Consider the following 14197-nt stretch of genomic DNA (forward strand, 5'->3'; position numbering starts at 1 on the left):
GAGACTCTTTATTGTGCTGGGGGTGGGGTAGAGAGGCAGCCGCTCCTCGAGGAGGGCTGGGCCGCGGGCACCGCCATCACCGCCCGGCTCCAGCTCCAGCGCTGCGTCCCCGCTGGGGTGGGGCTCGCGCCCCTCCCGCTCCGCCCTGCCCGGGGTGGGCGGGGCCTCCCGGGTCTGCGGGGCGCTGGGCGGCTGTGGTCCAGGCCGGCCCGCGATCACCTAGGCCAGGACCTCCGCGCACTGGTCTGTGGAAGAGAGCGGGTCCTGAGGAAACGCCCGGCGCCCCCTCCCCACCTCCCCGGGGCAGAGGTCCCGGACCCTTCCCCGCGGGGCCAAGCCCCTCCCCTGCCTGTGACCCCCTCCTCCCTCCCCTAGCCCTGCAGTTGTGCGTCCAGCGCCTGAGGAGTGAGCCTTGGGGCCTCCCGCACCCCCCCAAACCCCAGTCTGGGTCGAGGGTCCTTCTGCCCCTGCAGCGCTGGGCAGCCTGGAGATGGTGCTCACCCGACTTGGGCAGCAGGACGCCCTGGCTGGGGTTCAGGCCCACTTTGGGTGCCAGCTCCTGCATCCTCCGGGCGCCTTCAGGAATCAGCTCTGGGGCCCGGGCTGAGGGCAGGGGCACCGTGAGCAGAGGGGCAGGGCTGGGAGGGAGGGTGGGAGGTGGGACGGGGCTGGGGAGGGGCCCAGGGAGACACTGGGAGATGCTGGTTTCACCTGCCTCCCAGTCAGGGCTCGCTGGGGAGGCACACGGGGACACAGCAGAGCAGACCTCCCATATGGCCCAGAGGAAGGCCGTGATGGGGCCGGGGCGGTGCGAGCGTGGCCCTTCAGGTGGGTGGGCCTCCCACCACCCGTCACCCACCGTAGAGCTGCAGCCAGACGTTCTTTACACCCCCCTTCTGAGTCTCGAAGTACATGACGGCGAAGTGCTTGTAGTCGGTGAAAGCCACCCTGATGTCGGTCTGGGCCATAGCTGGGTCGGGGCGGGAGTGTGCTGAGCTGGGCGCCGGCCTGGACGCCCCCTGCCCATCCCCTCGGTCCCTGCGAGCCGGCCCTGCTGCTGCCCCCACCCGCCCGGCACCGCCCGCGATGCGCCCGCCTCACCCACGTTGCTGAACTGCCCGTCCACGGCCCCCTTGGTGAAGGTGCTGTCCGTCTCCTGGCACCCGCCATCCGGCCTGGGAAGGGGACCCCAGCGGCCTGAGCTGCAGCCCCGGCCCACCGCCCAGCCCCACTGGGTGTCCTGAAGACGCTGCCCGACCGCAACAAAAACGGCTGCCGCTTGGCTGCTGCCGACTGCCCCGAGGCCCCCTGTCTCCCATCAGATCAACGCTTGATCACACGGGTGCTTTACGCTTCACTTACAGGAGAGGGGACATCCTGGGGCAGAGGCACACAGCCAGGGGACGCAGGGCCTGTGGGGTCTCCCCGTCTCCCCTCCAGACACCAGCATGCGTGCACACGCACACACACACACACACAGACACGGCTCCCCCACACCCTCAGGTGGGGCCCCTCTGAGGAGCAGGTGAGCGGGGCTGCTGTTTCGACGGCCCTGCAGCCTAGCACGGGCGGGGCCTGGCTCTGATCCCCTCATGGGTCGGGCGCACCCCTGCTTCCTCCTGGCTCCCACCTGACCGTGCTGGTCGGGCCTAAGGCCAGTCCAAGGTGGGACTCCCGGGATCACTTACGTGGGGAACCCAAACTTGATGCCCAGGTTGCCGTTAGCCAAGGAGGTCACCAAGAGCACGGGCATCTTCATGTTGTCCTTAGCGTCCAGGAAGCCCCGGTCGTCCGACACTGCCCCAACCACGTACCAGGGGCCCTGGAACTGCAGGGGGACAGGACGAGCTGGGGGCAGCCCCGGCCGCCACATCAAACCTGACTCGAACGTGGGGGCAGCTGCAACGCATCTGGCTGGCGGCCCAGCGAGCGGTGGGGACAGAAGTCAGACTTGGGGCTGAGGGGCCTACTGTCCTCTGCAGCCCCCCCGCCCCAAGTCAGCCAGACAGGTGGATGCGGGCTTGGTCCCCTTGAGCTGAGCTGGAACCAGAGTAGGGGCTGGGCTGGGTTCCCTCAGCCCTCTGGCCTGTCTGGTAGAACGCAGACAGAGGCTGCCGGCCTGGGCACGTCCGTGCGCACCTGGCTGGCATCGAAGTCGGCCTGGATGGGGACCTGGGCCTGGCCTGGGGCTGCAGCGAGTAGGGCGAGGGTCCCGCTGATCAGCAGCGCCTGCAGCATCCTGGAAGGTGGCTCTTGTTGACGGCACGGGGCTCCGGAGCAGCACAGGAGGGTTGGGGTGGCCTCTCCCACTGTGCCTTTATGCCCCTGAGACGCCCTGGGGCGCTGGCCTGCCCGCCTGGGACAGACCCCACTGTGATAGGCTCCGATCGAGTTGCTCCCTGGAGCACTGGCCTGCCCGCCTGGGACAGACCCCACTGGGATAGGCTCCGATCAGGTTGCTCCCTGGAGCACTGGCCTGCTGCCTGGGACAGACCCCACTGTGATAGGCTCCGATCGGGTTGCTCCCTGGAGCACTGGCCTGCCCGCCTGGGACAGACCCCACTGTGATAGGCTCCGATCAGGTTGCTCCCTGGAGCACTGGCCTGCTGCCTGGGACAGACCCCACTGTGATAGGCTCCGATCGGTTGCCCTGGCCCAGTGGCCCCCACCAGACCCCGCCCATCCTTCCCGGGGAGGGGGCCGGATGCCCCGGAGCAAGGGGAGGCGAAGGCCTGGCAGACCCTGTGGGATGTGGCCTCCAGCCCTGGGCTCGGGCAGAGCCTGGGGAAGCCATTCCAAAATCTCACCCTCACCTCTGATCCTCACAACCTGGGGCCTGGACAGGGCCTGGTGGGCAGGCTGCTGTGGGCACTATGCCTTGTGAGCCAGGGGGCCCAGGACAGGCACCCGAGCATGGCCACACCGGCAGAGAAGCTGGGGGGCAGCAGGAGGCGAAGTGCGGGCTGGGAGTGAGACCTCACGCGAGGCCCAGGCCAGAGGCCAGGGGCTGGGGGCTCTCAGGCAGCCCCAGGAGATGGGGGGGTGGCCGACTCCAGCCCACTCAGCCAGTCTGTCCTGTCTGGGGTGCACGGACACTCCAGCCTTCTTCCTCTCTGCACCCTCAAACCCTTCTGTCTGCCCTGTCTGAGGGCGCTAATCCCATTGCTTCAGAGCTGCCCTGGGCCTGGGTCTCTCCTGGCTGGTGTGGGGGCAGGCTGTGGGCACCTGCCCAGAGCCGGCCGGCTGTAGCTGCGCCTTGAGGGGGTGGGTGGAGGGGCTACAGTGGGTGAGATCCGGCCGCGTGGAGTGCGTGGGGACACAGCTTCCCTGAGCTGTCCCGGCTTCCGGCCAGCAACCTCTCCCATGCCATCAGGGGCCGAGCTTGTGTGCCCCTACCCGCCCCTCCGGACGTCCTGCAAAGCCAGCCGCTGAGATTTCACAGAGGGTGAAGGGACACCCAGGCCCAAAGCAAAGGGGGGCAGTCAGGTCCCGGAGAGCTGGCCAGAGCCAGGCCCAACTGTAAGACAGTCAGGAGCCAGGCGCTGACTTGCTTCAGAGTTTATTTTCAGAGCGGGAATAAAGGCTGAGGCGGGCAGGGATGGCGAGGGGCTGGGGCTGGGGTCTCGGGTGTTGCAGGAAACGGCTGAGCAGGGCAGAAGGGCCAGGTCCTGAGAGCCGGACTCACCTGGGCAGGAGAGCGGGACCTGTGGGTGGGGCCGGCCACACGCCCCCCACCCCAAGACCCCAGCCCCCTGCAGTCTCAAGTCGCAAGAGCCCCTCCCCTGCCGTCCCCTGGTCTTCCCACCGCAGTCCTGTCCCGGCCGCCCGCTCCGCCTGCTCCCAGTGACCTTGCTGAGCCCCAGCGGAGGCCTCTCTGTGAAGCAGCCCTTGTCGGCCGGAGGCCAGCCCTCGTGGCAGAGGGCAGGCTGCTGGTGAGCGCGTGTTGAATGAGCGAGTGAGGGGCTGCTGGGGGAAGGTGGCCCCCAGCCCCACTCACCTATGTGCGCTCCTCCACGCACTTGTCTGCCAAGAAAGAAGCCCAGGCCTGCGGTCAGTGCCCCAGGCCCGCCCGGCGGCAGGCGTGGCCCCTAAACTGCTGACTGTCACCCCCATCACTCCCGCCCCTCCCCCAGGCTCTGTCTACCCCTCCGAAAGGAAGATCCGGTCCCCGCCCCCGGGGCCCAGAGCAGGCTTCCTTGGCAAGGAGGCCGTGGGCCCTTCAGGGAGCCTGTGCTGAGCCTCATGTGGCTGTCCCTGTGTCCCGATGCGGACACCTGTTCACAAGCCCCCTTTCTAGGGCCTGCCCTGCACCCCTCCCAGGCTGGGGCCTTTGCATCCCGGGGGCCGACTCGGGGCCTGGCACATGGTGGGCGCGTGGTGAATCCGGGGAGGGGGTATTTCCTGAGGAGTGTCTTCCTGGGCCCGGCCCAGGGGCTGCAGACCAAGGTCTCGGTGTGAGGCCAGACTGCCCCCGCTCCGGAGGCCGCGCACCAGTCAGTGGGCAGTCTGGCCGGACGGGCTCCACCCCTCGGCCTCCCCCGGATCAGGAGACGGTCTGTCTGCCTCTAATCTGACCTTAATCCCCTCCCGTCAGATTAGCGAGCTCACCAGTCTTGGGCAGGAACACAATGCCGTCCTCTGTGAAGCCCAGGCTCCTGGCGAAGGTGGTGAACTTTTCCTTGACCTCGGCTCTGGGGGTCTGGGTGCGGCCTGGGGCAGTGAGGAGAAGCCTTTGGCCTCCGTTTGTCTGGAGGATCCCCGTTCTGCCCCTGCTCCCAAGCCCAGGGCGCCCCCAGACTCCCTCACGGGCGGAGCCCCAGGCCCAGCGGTGGGCGCGGCGTGGGGACACGTACTGTAGAGCGTGGCCATGTGGAAGTCCTGCCCTGGGCCCCGGACACTCTCGGTGTAGAGCAGGGCGTAGGTCTCGTAGTCCGTCTCCGCCACTGACACCTCGTGGGTGCTGCTCCAGTCTGGAAACCCGGGAGACAGCCCCGCAGGGCCCAGTGTCCCCAAACCAGAAGGGCTCAGAAAATCAGGGGTGCGTGGGACAGCCACAAACCCCGCAGCTGCAGCCCTCTGGGGAGGAGGAGAGATGGCCAGGGGGAGGTCATCGCAGGCAGGGGCAAGGAGGGCAGGAGTCCCGGGGTGCAGCGCTGCCAGAGGAGCGAGGGGAGCGTGGGGCACAGACGGCTGCAGAGAGAGCCCTTCCTGGGGGGCTGCTGGACAGGCCCAGGCCGACCCTGGTGGGGCAGCCGCCCCTCACCCTCCCCCACACTGCCGGGCAGGGTGTTGTCCAGAGTCCCGGCCCGCGAGTGTCGCTCCGGCCGCACTCACGAGGACTGGTGTAGCTGTAGCAGCCTGGGGGGCCGGCCGGGCGCAGCAGTAAGGTCCGGGTCTCACACTGGTCTTTCCTGTGGGCAGGTCATCCTGGGGTCAGGGGTCAGGTGCTGGGGGTGTCCCCAGATTGCGACCCTGCGCCGGGAGCTCTGGGCCCCAGATGCCCGCCCCGCTGCCCACCTGAGGAAGGTAGAGGTGAGGTTGAGGCCGCCGTCCGCCGCGGGGGCCACCTCAGACTTGCACATGGACAGCACCTTCTTCTTCTCCAGGAACCAGCTCGAGTTGGAGGCAAGGCCGGAGGTGAACCAGCGCCCCAGGAACTGCGGCGACAGGACCCCATGCCCGGTCGGTCGGCCGGGACCCTCCGGACCCGCCAGGGCTGGGCGGCGCACCCACCCCGGCCCGCCTCGCAGCCCACCCGGCCCCCCCCAGCCCCGGCGCGGCCCCGCCCGCTCACCCCGGCCCCGCCCCCACCGCGGGGTCCCGCTCCCGCCGCCGGGGGGCGGGCGGCACAGGGTCAGAGGGGTCGGATGCGGGCGTGCAGCGCGGAGCTGGAAGACCCGCCCCGACGCGCTCCAGCGACCCCCGCAGGCCTCCGCGCGTGTTCACGGGGGAGGGGCGCGCGCCGGGGCGCACTCAGCCCGTCGCCGTTCCTGGCGCCACCCCGGCTCCTCTGTCGTCTGTGCGCTCGCGCACGGAGGTGCGTCCCCAGGCCAGGTGTGGGAGGCGTGCCTGTTTGCCCTGGGCGTCGAGAGCTCGTTGGGCCAACCGTGTTGGGTTAGAGGTGGCGGCGCGCAGGTGACCCGCGGGTCAGGCGAGCGCGCGCTCCCGCTCACAGGCGCGTCCCTGCCCGTCGGGCTCCTCTCTGTAGGGCTATTCTCTGTCGGTGAATCGCCTGGGGAGGCCTCTCCCGGTCAGCCTCCTCCGGCCGGTCCAGCCCTTCTTTTCCGCTCCCCGCTTCCCAGGGAGAGCACCCCGCTCCCCATGGACACCGTCCTGTCTCTGCATCTGGCAGAAGCCCCGCCTCACCTTGTCCTCTTCGAAGTTGGGCTGCAGGGCGGCCTCAGTGGGGGCTGGGGTCTGCAGGACCCCCAGGACCCCCAGCAGGAGCAGCCCCATCCACAGCCTGTTCGGATTGGCCATTCTCCCAGAACCGGGACGGCGGTACAGGCAGAGAGACGGGCGGGAGGCAGGGAGGCCGCCCAGAGACCCCTATTTATGGGCCTGGCTTGGCCTCCGCCCAGGCCCAAGGACAGCCCACTGCAGGCTCGTGACGCGGCGGGGGAACAGGGCAGCGGAGTCCAGCGGCGGCCTCGCCCCCCACGGGGCTGCTTATGTAAGAGGCGCTGACTGGGACAGCCTGGGCCTGCCCCCCGGGCCAAGCTGGGGGGGCAGAGGCCCCCACATGGCAGGCCCCTCCTCCACCCTGGGAAGGTCCACTCCAGCAGCCTGGTTGGGGCAGGGGGCAAATGCCTTGGTGCTGCCCTGCCTCTGGGGCCTCTGGTCACTTGAGTCCCCTCACAAGCCCTGCCATTGTTCTGTGTCCAAGCCTGGCAACCCTGGGTCCACACAAGGCCCTGTTTGCACTGCCTGAGTTTCGTCCCGGACGGCCCAGCAGGCCAGGGGAAGATGGGAAACTTGGGCCAAAGGAAAGAAGCCAAAGCTCCCCCCAGAGTGGAGCCGGAGGGCCTGGTGTGCACCACAGCATCCCCGGAGCCAGCTGGTGGGGTCTGGCTGGGGGCCCCCGGGGCGTCCTTCCCGGCCTCGGGCCCACGGCCTTGGGCAGAGGTCCCTTCCTCACACCTGCACACCTGCACAGCTCCACACCTGTGCTCCTCCACACCTGCACAGCTCCACACCTGCACAGCTCCACACCTGTGCTCCTCCACACCTGCACAGCTCCACACCTGCGCTCCTCCACACCTGCACAGCTCCACTCCTGCAGTGGCCCCACCCGGCCTGTCCTATTACCTGGGGTGCCAAGCTGGTGGCTCCCCCAGGGCCAGAGGACGTGAGGTTCCCCCACCCTGCAGAGAGAGCCGCCTGCCCCCAGAGGCCTCCCTGGGTTGACAGACTGTCTCTGCGGTCTTGGGCCCTGTTCAAATCTGGCAAGTGTCCCCTGTCCCTCTGGTCCTGACCAAGGCCACCCAGATTAGCTGGGGCCTCAGCACAGGACTGAGTGGGGTCAGCAGCTCCGAGCAGCAGTGAGTGGGTGGCTGCGCCCACCTGGGGAGGTGAGGCTGGGGAAGGAAGTCCCGAGCGTGGTGCAGACACGGGACGTGGCTGTGGCTGGGGGGCACAGGAGCTGGCGCACACCCGGGCCCAGCCCACCACGGGCTGCAGCTCCCGTCCGGTGCTTGGCACCTTCCGCCCGGAAGCTGGATACTTGGCAGCCCGGCCTCTGGCTTTGGACCGGACCCAGGGCTGTCCGGAAACCACGCAGAAGGGGAGGCGTAGGCCAGGTCAGCTCCCTGAATGGAGCCAGCGCGGGCCCTGCCACCCACCTCGCAGGGGCAGGACGGGGGCCCCAGGCCCACAGGGGTCCTAGTGAGGGCTGGGTGCCCGGCCAGACCCCTGCTGTGGGGGCCCCGCCCCTGGCGGATGGCCCAGGATCCCAGAGCACAGAGTCGGGGTTTGGGGCGGCACCACCAAGAGGGCTCCCTGCCTCCTCACTGGCGCCAGGGCTGGCGGGGGCCAGCCCTGGAAGAGGCCAGTGTTGGGGGCCCGGCACAGGAGGCTGGAGGCGGGGTCGAGGGAACCCCCACCGCTCTGCCCTGGCCTCCCATGCACCCTGCCCCTCCGCATGCTCAAGGCCGTGGGGGGACAGTCTGTCAGAAGCAGGCAGGAGTTGGGGGGCTGGTCCCGGGCCCTGCACTACCCTGGGTCTGCCCCAGGCTGCAGCCTGGCCCAGGGCAGAGTGGGGGGCTCCTTTCAGGACGACAGAAGGGCAGGAGGAGGCGGGTGAGAGGGATGCCCGGGACATCCGTGTGGGCCCCGGCCTCCTGCCGTTCATCACTGAGTCCCGTGGCTTTTTGGCCGTGGGGAGGCTCCTGGGTCCGTGGGGCTGAGCTGCGTGCCTGCCGAGTCCCGGTCACGCCAAGACCAGAGCGCCTCCGCCAGCGGTAAACATGTCGCAGAGCAAGGCAGGGGACTGACGCAGGTAGAGGGCAGAGAGCGTGCAAGAGGAGGCGGCCCAGGACGCGAGGACCACGGGCCTGGGCCCGCACATCTCTCGTGGGCAGGCCCCGCCCCCACCGGAGGGGCCCTCGGGCCGGGTCCCCAGGATGCCCCTCTAGGGAGCAGGGAGGCCCCGGCGACCCTGGGCGCCCACCCACAGGCCCAGGGTTAGGGAGTACGTCCGCCTCGCTCTTCTGCCCACGGACGCCACACCCCCTCCTCCCCTGCTCCCAGACTCGCCGCGGCTGCGGACTGTGGCCTGGAGGAGGCCTCGGGGTCTGGAGGGGCAGGGACTGCATCGGCCCCTCGGCCTCCCTGTGACCCAGACGGAGGTGGGCGGCTGGGCTGGTTCGTCCACGCTGTGGAGTGAGGAACTGGGCCTCAGGGCCCTTCTGCATGGGCCGTGTCCAGCAAGACCCCCGGGTCTCCAGGGGTCTGGGCGGGGGTAGCCGCTCTTCCCCCGGGTCTCCAGAGGGTGGGCTGAGGACTCCTGAGGCCCCTAGAGGGGAGTCTCTGAGTGCTGCCAGTGGAACAGCTCAGAAAGCCGGCTGTTGGTGGCCACCGTGCCCATTGCACGCTGCCCTGCGGGGTGGGCGGCCGGGGCTCGTCCCTGCCTGGCCGGGAGGCCGGGCTCCCCATCTGCCCATGCAGGCTTCTCCCTGAGAACCACGCCCAACAGCGGCCAGGGCTGCAGCCGGAGGGCCCCCCACCCAGCCCCCGCCCAGCCCAAACGACACAGGAGGCCGCTCCGCTCAGATGGGCCCGGTCTTCCCTCGCGGCCTGGCCGACGCTGCCCAATGCTGGACCCCGCTCAGACCTCCGCCTTGGGCTGCTCCCCGGGGTGCTGGGGGCTTTCCTACCTCCCCCGCCCCCCCATCTCAATGCTTTCCTGTTGCGTCTGCTCCTGAGTGGCTGACCCTCTGAGCCCCAGTCTGCTCTGCGCTACTGACCCCTCCCCAAGCCCGACCAGCCCCATCTTCCCGGTCTCCCCGTCCGCGCCCCACCCTCCCGCCCCCACCAGCCCTGCGGAGCCCTCTAGCGTGGCCTCTCCGCTCCAGGCCGCTCAGCGACTGCAGTGGGGCAGCCACTCTGATGGCCGATGGCTGGAGGAGCAGCTCTTTCTGACTAGGAGCCTCTGTCTGTCTTCCCAACGCGTTTCCCACCAGAGAGAGGCCGGGTTGCAGAGGTGCTGGGGTGGGCGGAACCCCAGTACAGCCCCCCATCCCGCCCCTGCCAGCACTTCTGGGCAGCCTGGCTTGGGGCTGGGGAGGCGGGGGCAGGGTGAGCTTGGGCTGGAGGGATGGGGCGGGCACGGCCGGGGCTGGTCTCCCCGCAGCTCCCTGGGAGGGCAGTGTGCTCTGCCCGCGGGGCCTCGTGGGAATCAGAGCGTGGACCTGGGCAGCTCTGTTCCGGGAGCCTCTTTGCAGTGCTGGGGGCTCCTGCAGGCAGGGCTGGGCAGAGGCCGGGGGGCCCCTCCCCAGTCCTCCCAGCAGAGTGCGGTTGGGTGGGGGCTTGGGCCTGGTCATGCTCCGGAGGACCCAGGGCGCGATTTCAGGGCCCAGGGAGCGGGTGCCGGGGGGCGCTGCTGGGCCCCGCAGAGGGACGAGGCGGCCCCCTAAGGGCGCTGTTGATGGGGGCACACACACCAGCCCCCTCGGGGGCAACAACTCGGTTCTGCCAGGTCCAGGTGAGGTGGGGCCCTCTCCAGTGACTCCCGCCGAGACGCCTGCAAGGTCTCTCCCCTCCCTTCCTGCCCGCAGGCCATGCAAGGCTGTGGCCGGGAGGGGCGGCTGGGGGCATCTCGGGCACCAGGCTGCCCCCGCACGGTCCCGCTCCGGTGGCTCTGCTCTGAGCTTGGCCTGCCTGTGGTCAGCCCTGCAGGCTGGGCCTCCTCTGCCCTCCAGCTGGGGTGCGCGCAGGACGTAGGGAGGCAAGGCCCCTCCTGGCACCCGCAGAAAGTCGAGCCACCGGCCCTGGTAGCCCAGGCGCTCTCACTGGTTCTCCGAGGGACAGGCAGGTGGTGCAGCTGAGAGGGCGTGGCCCTGACCCGGGAAGGCAGGGTGGCCGCTCTGAGCCCGGAGGCCGGAGCTGGCCTCTCAGGAGCCCACACCCAGCCCTGGCATCAGAAGGGGTCCCCCAGAAGCTGGCCTGGGGCTACCCTTAGGCTCCTCCCCTCCTCTGGGCCCATCACGGTATCCAGTAGCTCTGGATGTGACTGGACCTGGGTTGTTTCGTGGGCCTCACGGGAATGTGAGCCGCAGGTCAGCAATAAGCAGAGCTGAGGCTGCGGTTTCCGTGGAGCCCGGGGTCTGGGCGTGAGGGGGGATGGGCGTCTGCCTGGGTGGTAGGCGCTGGCCACAGACGTGCCAGGGGTTGGCCTGGACCTTGGGAGGTCACGGGTACCATCCTCCTCCTTCTGGCTGGGTGGGTCAGAGACTAGCCTAGACTTGATCTCCTGGGGGCAGTGACGGGCCCCAGTCTCCGTGCAGTGCCCCCCCGACACGGCTGGCCCTTCAGAGCCCAGGTTCTCCCCACACCCGGTGGCCCCTCGCTGACCCACCTCACAGGGACTCATAGGGCCCTGGTGGACCACACCTGCTTGCTGTTCGGCCATCAGCAGTGCCCCACACCACCCCACCCAGCCTACGGGAAGGGGCTCAGAGGGAGCTGGAGAGCAGGGGGCATACCCCCCAGATCCCACCTCACCCCTCAGGCCAGCCCCCCCACCCTCCAGGTGGCTCACAGCCTTCGGGGCTCCCCACTTCCAAGATGCTCCTAGCACGAGGGGGTCCCCAGCATGGAGATTTTAAGTGGAAGAGGGGTAGAACCCTGGGTCACCCAGAAACTGCTAGAAAGAACATTCCAGAAAATGCCTGAAGGCCTCCTCCCCATCCCCTGAGCCTTCGCCCGGCTCCCGGATGGCTCCCATGTCCAGGGGTGCCCTGGGAGAGACCTGGGGTAGCCAGGTGGAGAGAGACGCAGTGTGGCCATGTTCAAGGAGGAAACGGGGGCCCTGGGTCTGCAGCTGGGCACCCTCATGGCTGGCGAGCGAAGGGGTTCAGGACTCCACCGCGCGCACCCAGGCCCCAGAAGACAGCTGCTGTGTGACTTAAGGAGGCGAGTTCAGACTCGGGGTGCCCCCAGGCGAGGCCATCTCTGAGTTTCTGCCCAGACCACGTGGGCACACTCGCCCCTGGGCGGGCCCCGTCTGTGTTTCTGTCTGCTCCGCCGCCCCCAGAGAGGCCAAGGCGCTGCAGCGCTCTGCCCCAGGGAGGGGTGGGCAGGGCTCCGGGAGAGTGGCCTGCCCCTCACGCCCCGCCTGTCCCGGCCTCCCTGAGCCGTGACACTCAGTGTTCGGACTTCCAGAAGCATCCAGCCTGGTGGAGGGTGGTCGGAGCTAAACTTGTCTTCTCCCCTGTGGAAGGCCACATGGGTGGTCTTTGGGAAGGCGGGGCCTGCGGGCACCACGTCCCCTGGGGCATGCGCTGCGGCCAGGCTGGGCACCCCTGAAAGGGCCCCAAAGCCGAGACTGCTCGTGGGGTCTTGCACCTCCAGGACCTCAGGGGAGTCTCTGGATTATGGCATTTTTCTCTCCTCCATAACTTGACCCTGTCAGGCCAGCCTGAGGGTTGCGCAGGGTCCCCTGGTGCCCTCAGGGGCCAGAAGGCTGCCACTTGGGTCTCGGCCCGGGGCCCTGGGCTGGGCACGCTCCTGCGGTGGGTGGAACCCAGGGGTGGAAGCCCAGCGCCGAGCAGGGCCTGCAGCAGGGGGACCCCAGGGCTGCGCTGGGCTCTGTCTGGGTCCCCCTGGCTCCCCGCTCCCAGGCCCCTGCTGGGTGCTGGCGACGGCGGCCTGTGTGAGGAGGGGCCCAGCTCTCCTGGTCCCGAGAGCCCAGGACGGCCGGGAGCGTGCCCAGCCGCCGGGTGGGGGCCAGAGAAGAAAGCCTGACAACAGCAGAGAGGGCGCTCTGGCTCTGGGCGCCCCCCCAGTTTGCCCTGCGGCCAGGGGCACCCCAGCATCGGCCGTCGGGCGGTCCTGCCCCCTCCTCCCCGCACCAAGCGCTCACTCCTGGTGAGGGTGGGTGTGGGCTCCAGTGACTTCGAAGGACAAGATACAGGCAGGGCCTCGACCCGTGACCAGCGGTGAGAGCGGGCAGCCCAGGGCAGGGCGGGCTCAGAGGCGGGGTGCAGCGTCTCAGGAGAGGGGCGGGCCTGGGCCATCTGGGAGCAGATACCCCGCAGAAACAGAGGCAGGAAAGAGACGGGGTGGGGAGACAGACCCTAGAGGGCAGAGGAGGCCTCTGCGGGGAGGGGGCCGGGGCAGGGGACCTGAGTGGGGAGGGGGTCTCGTCCAGGTCTGGGGGCCGAGTTCGGCGGGCGTCCTGGGGCTCCTCGCCCCGCCCCACGTCCCCGATGTACTCGGTGAGGCCCGGTCAGGCCCTCTCTCACTTGCTGGGTTTCTTCTGAGGCCCTGAAGCTAATCTTGCGTTTGTAGCTTTAACCTTTCATCTCGAGAGTGCCCCCTGCCCAGTCTCCCAGCACACGTCCCCTGGGCTTGTGCCCTCCCTCTTCCAGTCACACAGATGGGCCCCCGAGTCCAGTCCTCCCTGCCCTCGGGGTGACCCGCCCGTGCCCTGGCCTCCTCCACCTGACGAGCTGCTCCTCCCCGCGTCCCCGCCCCAGCCCCCCACCCCAGCCCCCTGCCCCAGCCCCCCCGCCCCAGGCCACCCCCAGGGACCCTTTCTGTGCTCAACTCGGGGGCCCCAGTCGTCCCAGTCCTGCCCGGGACCCTCTTCCGGAGCCACTGCACCCAGGCTAGCTGCCTGGGTCCTGATGACCTCCTTACCAGGGGGCTTGGGCCAGGACACAGGGGCCTGGGGTCCAGTGTCGGTCCCTCCCCAGAGGACCCCGCCCCACCCCACCCGAGCGCCTCAGCCCCTCGGGGCTCCTAGGCCCCCACCCTGCCCACCTCGGCCTCCCAGGGCAGGGTTTGGGCAGGAAGGCAACATGGTCACAAGTGGTGCCCAGGCTCTGGACAAACCTGATGAATTTTCCCCTCAAGTCTGTTCAGCTCTTCCCTCCGCCCTGTGAGCAGGAGACGTGAGCCCTGGGAGGACCCTCCCTCCAGAGCCCGCCTTCTGCCCTCGGGGACCTGCCCTGACCTCCACACAGAGCACCTGGCTGATGCTGACCACGTCTCCCCTCTGCCTCCTCCTGCTAGTGAGGCTGCTCACCACGGCCCACCTCTGGGTGCCCCCAGGCCTCCCCTGGCTGCCCTGTGACTGGGGGAGCAGCTCTGGGTCCTTCCTGGGTGGGGAACCCACCTTCCAGGCCCCCAGGGACAGGGTGTGGGCTCAGTGCTTGCAGGGTGGGGCCAGTGGGGAGAGGTAGGCAGAGGGAAGGGCGTGAGGCTGGGGCGCCTCAGGAAGGATCCTGCACCCACACATTTCCCAAGGGGCTGCACCCCTCAGGGGGGCCTGGTGGGTCCTGAAGTCGGGGTGTCCTGGATGAACTCAGGGTGTCCTGGGTGAAGTTGGGGTGGGAAGCCTGGTGGGTGCTGAAGTCGGGGTGTCCTGGGTGAAGTCTGGGTGCCCTGGGTGAAGTCAAGTTTCCCTGGATGAAGTCGGAGTGCCCTGGATGAAGTCAGGGTATCCTGAATGAACTCAGGGTGTCCTGGGTGAAGT

At 69.2% G+C, this 14197-nt stretch overlaps 2 protein-coding genes across 2 annotated transcripts; both read right to left on the reverse strand.

The window, feature by feature from the left end:
* On the reverse strand, positions 1–2426 carry LOC120860794 (lipocalin-like 1 protein). The gene is made up of 6 exons (XM_040236516.1): positions 2140–2426; positions 1689–1828; positions 1102–1175; positions 860–970; positions 502–603; positions 1–245 (listed from the first exon to the last, which is right to left on the reverse strand). The coding sequence occupies exons 1-6, from the start codon at positions 2236–2238 to the stop codon at positions 220–222; spliced, it is 552 nt and encodes a 183-aa protein (XP_040092450.1). The 5' UTR covers positions 2239–2426; the 3' UTR covers positions 1–219.
* A 1116-nt stretch (positions 2427–3542) lies between these two features.
* LOC120860791 (prostaglandin-H2 D-isomerase) lies at positions 3543–6710 on the reverse strand. Its single transcript, XM_040236514.1, has 7 exons — positions 6367–6710; positions 5518–5657; positions 5335–5411; positions 4854–4970; positions 4609–4710; positions 3998–4023; positions 3543–3685 (listed from the first exon to the last, which is right to left on the reverse strand). Exons 1-6 carry the CDS (start codon positions 6478–6480, stop codon positions 3998–4000), a joined length of 576 nt encoding a protein of 191 aa, XP_040092448.1. The 5' UTR covers positions 6481–6710; the 3' UTR covers positions 3543–3685.
* Positions 6711–14197: the final 7487 nt, after the last annotated feature.

Source organism: Oryx dammah, unplaced genomic scaffold, assembly GCF_014754425.2.
Source record: "Oryx dammah isolate SB20612 unplaced genomic scaffold, SCBI_Odam_1.1 HiC_scaffold_11202, whole genome shotgun sequence".
Taxonomy (NCBI): Eukaryota; Metazoa; Chordata; class Mammalia; order Artiodactyla; family Bovidae; genus Oryx; species Oryx dammah.

Bases quoted from the DNA above. Each gene is read 5' to 3' on its own strand.
- LOC120860794 (XM_040236516.1), bottom strand. From the start codon at position 2,238: ATGCTGCAGGCGCTGCTGATCAGCGGGACCCTCGCCCTACTCGCTGCA. The intron at 1,176-1,688 runs GTAAGTGATCCC...TCCCCTTCCCAG, and splicing joins ATCAAGTTTGGGTTCCCCAC to GCCGGATGGCGGGTGCCAGG. The intron at 971-1,101 runs GTGAGGCGGGCG...GCCCCGACCCAG, and splicing joins CGGGCAGTTCAGCAACGTGG to CTATGGCCCAGACCGACATC.
- LOC120860791 (XM_040236514.1), bottom strand. From the start codon at position 6,480: ATGGCCAATCCGAACAGGCTGTGGATGGGGCTGCTCCTGCTGGGGGTC. The intron at 4,971-5,334 runs GTGAGTGCGGCC...CCGGGTTTCCAG, and splicing joins CTACAGCTACACCAGTCCTC to ACTGGAGCAGCACCCACGAG. The intron at 4,711-4,853 runs GTACGTGTCCCC...TCACTGCCCCAG, and splicing joins CCACATGGCCACGCTCTACA to GCCGCACCCAGACCCCCAGA.